Here is a 6,943-nt window from a genome sequence, read left to right as displayed (position 1 = left end):
CGAACTGTGCCCTGCGGAACTAGGCCATTACGGTCGTCCAACCCGCAAGAGATCTAAGCTATCGACAGGAGCTGAGAAATTTACAACGTCGGCGGCCGCCCCTGAATCTATCCAAACCTGAGGACTTGTACAGGTGGCACGATAAATCTCGCCAGCTCGACTAGGAACCAAACCTCGCTTCTGCCACGTTTTCTGTGTCATTTAACCTCAATTCCATTTTAAAACATTCAATCTCTTATAACTCTGATGTTAACAACAACTGAACAAGTGTTAAAGTTTCAAAGAGCAATAAACAACATTTAAATTCGCCATACAATCTTGTGAAATCTTAAACAACAAATAATTCTTATGTGGGATTAAAGTTGGACATCAAATAATTTATATGATAGAAAACATTCATCAACAAAGTATTTACAAAACAAAACTTAGCAAGGATTTATGAGACGAAAGATCTGGTGTGAAATAAACTTGTACAAATAGAAATGTTATGTGAGGTTAGAACTGTAGAACATGAAATTTACGTTCAATTAAATTTATACAACAAATAAAATTACTGAGGTTAAGATTGTGAGATTAAGAAATATAGTATGATGTGAAAAATTGCAGAGTTAACATAATTTACAGGAGATTAATATTTGCCACACTTTATCAACAGTTCAAACAAAGAGTTTACATTATGCCAAATTATATCATTAAGTGATTGGTTACTTCAGAAATAATTTACTTTGAGAGTTTAAAATACTACGAACTGGTTACCCCAACAAAACACATAAACAAACAAACACAAAAATATCCAATCATCGCTCCGAGGAAAAAGCGTCTCGGGGATATAAATTCCAAAATCGTTGCGAGGAAAAAGCGTCTCGGTGATGTAAATTTCAAAATCGTTGCGAGGAATTGCCTCGATCATTATGATAACGATGATAACCACCTAAGGGAAGGAATTATCATAACCCCCCCGCCAGTCCGCAGTATAATGAACTTGTTTAACTGCCGTAAATGAACTATTAGCAATATTGTGTGAAGAATTTAGAAGTGTTCTAATGTAACACTCACGTATATGCATCCAGAGACCTATTCGTAATTAAACATAAGGTGTTTTTCCTGACTAAGTGAATTTCATGAAATCTTCTAGCAAATGGTTAATTTAAATAATCCTGATTGTTAAATTGTGTTTGCTCTAGCTGAGTATTAAGAAAAAGTAGCTTGATTTGTGAATTTTCAAACAAAGAACAGATTCACAACACGTGTTCGCGTCCGACCGGAAGTCTGCAATTTTCGATTAAAAGGGCGCAAGGATTTACCGCGCGGGTTGGGGACAACTGTATCATTATGAAAAATACGTTTGATCGTCGTTAAACAAAGGCTTCCTCCCGTTTTATTAACTACCAAACCAACTAATTTAAACCTAGTTCTTACCACGTGGTCACACACACACAGCCACATTCGTAATGCCCTACCGTGCCGTTTTTCTACCAACCCTCTAACTGAAATTACCCTAGCGCTACGTGCTGCCATCTAACCCAAAGATCATGCAAACTAACTCCTAAGCGCTACGTGCATTAGACCATCCATGCATATTTGGTTGCCTATGTTTAAGGATTTCCTTTTTGTGATTGAACTCTTTTTTTTTCAAATTAAAATTATTCAAATGTGATTTCGCGCCGTTGTCAATTAATTTCAGCGCGAAAAGTTTGATTTAAATTCGGTCACCACAGGAGATAATGAAAACAATGTACCTTTTTTCTAATTGTTACTCTAAACTGAGGAGCAAAGTTTTCAAAATTCTTGGCTAACCACCCCGACGAATGTAAAAAGTGAGGATGCATGGGATTCCGAAGATGTTTGTGGGGTGAATTTTCGATATTCCGGGGGTAGGAGAGTCCGGATTGGGCAATAATGGAGTGAAAGTGGACAAACTGGGTTGGAGGTGGGAGATTCTTAAAGTTATTCTTTAATTTATGAAAAAACCTGACGTGATAAGGATTATCCGTTTTTGCACTTGTTATCAGTAAGTAATTTAGAACTAAAAAATAATTGCTTTATTTTTGGACACGAAAAAGAGTTTCAATTTTAAACTAGTGATAATTAAAGTAATTATTAAAATTTAAGAGCTATAAAAACCAGTACTGAAGCATAAATTGTCGAGGAAAACACATTTATAACTAATTTTCCGAAGGATTATTTCCAGGTATAATTATATTTGCAATTAGATTGTACGAGTAATACCTGAACAGTCAACTGCTTAATAGTCATAAATTGTCGAGAAAATAAGAAAGTAGCGTGTCGCCCGATACTTAGATTAGCTTGGGAAGTAAAAATGATCGTTTAGAAATTTCAAAATGTCATGTTTTTTTATTAATTATTTTAAAAATGTTATTTTCAGCAATTTTTAATAATAAAAATCAAGTTCATTCGAGGTCAGAAAATTATTTTCGTAATCCAATAGAAAGTGATTTTATTCCCACAGTGTTACTGTAACATTTTGATTGTGAAATTTCAATTCTAATTCAGAAAATAATTTAATTTAAGAATGATACATTTTTCAATTTTTTACGGAGTTTGTTGAATATTAGTCATTAAAAAATTTCACTCCTGCTCCCTTTCTTAATTCGAAAATGCAAAAAAATTAAAGAATTTATTACACATACTACTTATATACACTTACCTATATACAATTATACAAATATTTTAAATATTTATTTATCCGGGTAGTTTTCCCAAGAAAAAACTCATGTCGCCAAACACAAGTTCTATAAAAGCTAAAACAAAAAGAACAAATTAGTGTTGGTCATATTATTACAATTAATATTTCACAGAGTACAAAATAAAGTACGTACCAAATGTTTACGGTGTAGGTTTCATGTTGTACTAAAATATCCTCCTCTCCACATCTTCCAAATTATATTGTGTGCAAATTGTGTCTCGATCGACTCTTTCTTCTCGTTTCGTTTCATTTACACCTTCCTCTTGTTTATGGTTTTCTTCATTTCCATCCTTTGTCTCTGTTATAAGATCTACTTCCTCTTGATCGATTTTTTCTTCTGGCCCTTTCTCACTCTCGACTTCTGATTTACACTCTTCCTCTTTAATTTCATTCATGCCTTCCTGTAATCTATGCTCCTCTTTCTTGGTCACATTTACGGCCTTCTCCGTTTTAATCGGAGGAAGCCGTAAATTAATCCCCGTTTTAATTAATTTTAATGGATCGATTTCGGTTTTTTCTTTACCGTCACCTCGCCTACATTTTCATCTGGAGCCAAAATCGTTTCAACAACGTATTTCGAGCAATAACCTGAGAAAATAAATTTCACTTAAAAAATGTTCTCTACTGACATTAATTGTGTTTTTTAGCAACAAAAATGAAACAAGTGTTAATTACCCCCTCTGTGTGGATGTCCGACACAGTGAACAAAAAAAGACTTTTTGAATCGGCTTCTGTGGTTTTGGGGTTTTCAAGTCTGATAAAAAAATGTCCACACGAGCGGGGTGTGATCATAAGCAAACCCTGTGGCTCTATCACAAACGTGTCCATTACAGGTGTATAAACTGTAGAAAAAACATTATAAGTAACAAATCTATTTAAAAATGATTATACCACTTACCGTTATATTTCACTGGAATCTCTAATGGATTGAATGTTCTGACTTTTTGTGAGTGTGTTTTCTCATCTTCTACATGAAATTGTATTTCCAGCGGACTAATGGGGAAGGTGGTAGCTCGTGTATTTCGGTGGTGATACATTCTTGTAACGTTGTATTACAGCGTGGGTTCACAAGACAAAAGCACTGGCAAAGTGTGTACAAAAAATTTGTTCAGGTATAAACTCTTTTTCCATCTCCACTTCTTATTGTTAGGACGGTGGTAATTCCTATCAGGTAGATTCAGATAAATTTTTTGTATAATTTATTTGTTTAGCATATATCTCATAAAATTATATTGATTGTATCACATATTATATTTTTTTAATCAGTTTCAAATTTTTCTTTCTCGGAAACACCAATAAAAAACAGTTTTTGTAAAACATCGAGTTCAAACAGCAACTGCTTCATCTTTAATCCGCAATGCATTTTCCGAAGCATGTGAGAGGCCATTTTTTCATTAAAATGTCCGATCAAGGATGTTTTTGTCAGATCAATTTTTTTGTGAAGCTTGAATTAATTTTTATATCTGTACTTGCTAAAATATAACGCCTCTAAGGACTAATTTTCGGTTACTCTATATTAACAAACTCTTTTCACGAAATGGTACCATCTCTACGATCTTGCATGCTACTTTCCGCAAATTTAGACGGCAACCAACCACAAATCGACGGCACCCGTACATAGAACCTAATTCCTTCTGCTATTTAAATATTCTAGGCCAAATAGGCACTCACCTAGGTGTTATTGGTTGCTTATTTTGTCAAAATCTCTCTTTCCACCGCAATTCAAACTGGCTCAAAAAACGCTTTTCACCTCCTGTTTTTCTCACCGCCCGCAAAAACCGACCCCACTCTTTCGCGACCTTGCTCACCGAACGCGCTTAGATTTAAAAATCGTTACAACTTAATTTATTCGAATTTCATTTCCAAAATTTTATTTTTTTAATATACTCTACGATTAAAGAGCATCTAACATTGCAAATTAAAAATTGCGAATTTTGTAGTAGAATGAACTGCATGGGTACTGATTCCACTAACACTCCAAAGTGACAAGAATTACCAAAAAGAATAAACTGTCCATTGTTAGAAATAATCCTTTGAGAATTTCAGACTATCAAATTCCATCTATCAATTATCTTAAAAGATGTTTGAATTATCCTCGCTTACATTTAAAATAAAAATATGTTTCACTGATGATAGAAAATTTAATGTTTATTCAATAACGGACGATTTTCGTTTTAGAATATTATTCATCTTTCTCGACATTGACATGGAAAGGTAAATTCAAATTCGGAAAATAATTTCATTTCAGCTTTAATTTGTTCTCAAATTTTAGGTAGAATTAAGTAAAGAAACTTTGAATAAACTTGCAATTTAGCTTAATCTAGCAGAGTATAAACTCGACATTTATTTTTAATGATGTTTTCCTAGAATCATTTAGAATATACGTTTCTATTACAGCTCAGTTACAGCTCAGGATTTTGGATAAGATATTGTTGTGGTAAATCTGGTAAATATTGCCGGATTACTCCTCAGCAAGATGATAATGAATAAATTTTGGCTGACCGTAACAAGATTTCCGAGTTTCAAAATTACTCTATAAAGTATTGTTATATAATTTTGATTTGTTTTACAAAAATCTGGATGTCTACGGTAAAAAGTCAAGACGGATTCATAAAAAACAAGTGTACGAGTATATACTAGTAAAATTGTAATAAAATCCTGGAGATAACGGCATACCGAAATTTTCATCAATTTTTTTGAGGGTGTCGGAGATTTATGATGAATTGATGATAGGCTTCAGTCGGTCGTTTTGACTTTCACAATGCAAGGGCTGAATAACGTTACTAAGCGGTTGTGACAACAGCGGTTACAATATTGACAGATTATACACATAATTATTTTCGTGGGAATGTATGTTTTTTAATGTTTTTCACTTCGATCTTCCTATAATAATAGCGTTAAATTTTTTCTAGCACGACGGGTGATAAACCACATTGCTCCGCCACTGCTTAGCGATAGAGCGGTATCTAGATTTAGAGAGGTAGTTGTCACAAATTTCACCGTTTTTATTCGAGCCTCCTCAGGATTTCTTTAATTTCTCGTAGTAAATGTCGAGGTTTAATCTGGTTTGACAATTATTTACGTAGTATTAGCATATATTTAAGGAAATATAGAATGTTGTTCTTAAAGACAAAATAAAAGTCATGACACATCTATACTTCTATACTTATATTATAAAGCTGAAGAATTTGTTTGGTTGAACGCGCTAATCTCAGAAATTACTGGTTCGAATTCAAAAAATCTTTTTGTATTGGATAGTCCATTTATCGTATCTACATATAGGCTATATAACATCACGCTACGATCAATAGAAGCGAGGTAGCAATGAAAAATTAGGAAAAACGGGAAAATTATTTCTCCTTTGACAACTTCCGTTGCTTACGCTGCTTAAACCGTTAAAGTTACGTAAAGATCATGTATGATGAAATTGTTTCCCTCTAAAAGTTCTAAAGTTCCCGACAGCATATGTCTATGTTTTAAGATCGACTCAGTATAACCTTTTTTATGGTAATGAAATTTGTTCTAAAATAATAATGCATTATGTATGAAACTCTCGCGTCACAGTGTTTGTAACAGAACTCCTCTGAAGTGGGTTGACCGATTTGTGTGATTTTTTTTGTGTATTCGGTAGGTCTGAGAATAGGTTGTAAACTATCTTTTATACCCCTGAGTGATAAGGGTGGCCCACCCTAAAAAATTTTTGTTTATTTTTTGGACAACATTTTTTATTTTTATTTTTTTAAGATTTGGCAACAAAAAATACATATAACCCTTGATATTCGAGTAGATACTTCGTATTTCGAGTATGAGCATCTACTGAGTTTTATTTATATCAACCATTGTCAAAAAATTGATCGAACGTTGCTTCGACAGAACTTCGTTGGCACCAAAAGTATAATGAAACATATTCAGCATTTTCGAGTTGAGCCTTTTCTTCATACAATTTTGTGACGACCTAATCAACATTTACGGTCAACACGTATACCACCTTGGACTGGTGCAGTGTAATACTAAAAATAACTGTATTGTATTCCCAAAATTATCTGCGAAAATCGAGTGAGCCGTTCCATCAATTTTTTGGGCGGAATAAATAAATATTCTTAACAACTTAGCATGCTTACAAAAACTTTAAAACGTCTGCAAGATCTCAAAGTATTCATTTCTGCAACTCTTGAGTTATTCACTAAAACAAATTGACTGATCCATACATTTTTTTGAGTCACTGTAAAAGCAAAT

At 33.4% G+C, this 6,943-nt stretch overlaps 1 protein-coding gene across 1 annotated transcript; it reads right to left on the bottom strand.

Moving 5' to 3' along the window:
* Positions 1 to 3,241: 3,241 nt before the first annotated feature.
* LOC135142141 (uncharacterized) lies at positions 3,242 to 3,893 on the bottom strand. The gene is made up of 3 exons (XM_064073811.1): positions 3,606 to 3,893; positions 3,383 to 3,549; positions 3,242 to 3,295 (listed from the first exon to the last, which is right to left on the bottom strand). Exons 1-3 carry the CDS (start codon positions 3,742 to 3,744, stop codon positions 3,242 to 3,244), a joined length of 360 nt encoding a protein of 119 aa, XP_063929881.1. The 5' UTR covers positions 3,745 to 3,893.
* Between the last annotated feature and the right edge of the window lie 3,050 nt (positions 3,894 to 6,943).

The sequence above is a fragment of the Zophobas morio genome, unplaced genomic scaffold (genome assembly GCF_036711695.1).
Source record: "Zophobas morio isolate AGI-343-1 ecotype UQ-CSIRO unplaced genomic scaffold, CSIRO_AGI_Zmor_V1 ptg000046l, whole genome shotgun sequence".
In the NCBI taxonomy this organism is placed as follows: Eukaryota; Metazoa; Arthropoda; class Insecta; order Coleoptera; family Tenebrionidae; genus Zophobas; species Zophobas morio.
Note: the sequence above shows the minus strand (reverse complement) of the source record. Positions and strands in the feature narration are given on the sequence as shown.

Excerpts from the sequence above, each read along its gene's own strand:
- LOC135142141 (XM_064073811.1), bottom strand. The coding sequence starts at position 3,744 with ATGTATCACCACCGAAATACACGAGCTACCACCTTCCCCATTAGTCCG. Across the intron at positions 3,550-3,605 it reads GATTCCAGTGAAATATAACG|TTTATACACCTGTAATGGAC; the intron begins GTAAGTGGTATA and ends TTTTTTCTACAG. Across the intron at positions 3,296-3,382 it reads CGGACATCCACACAGAGGGG|GTTATTGCTCGAAATACGTT; the intron begins GTAATTAACACT and ends TTATTTTCTCAG.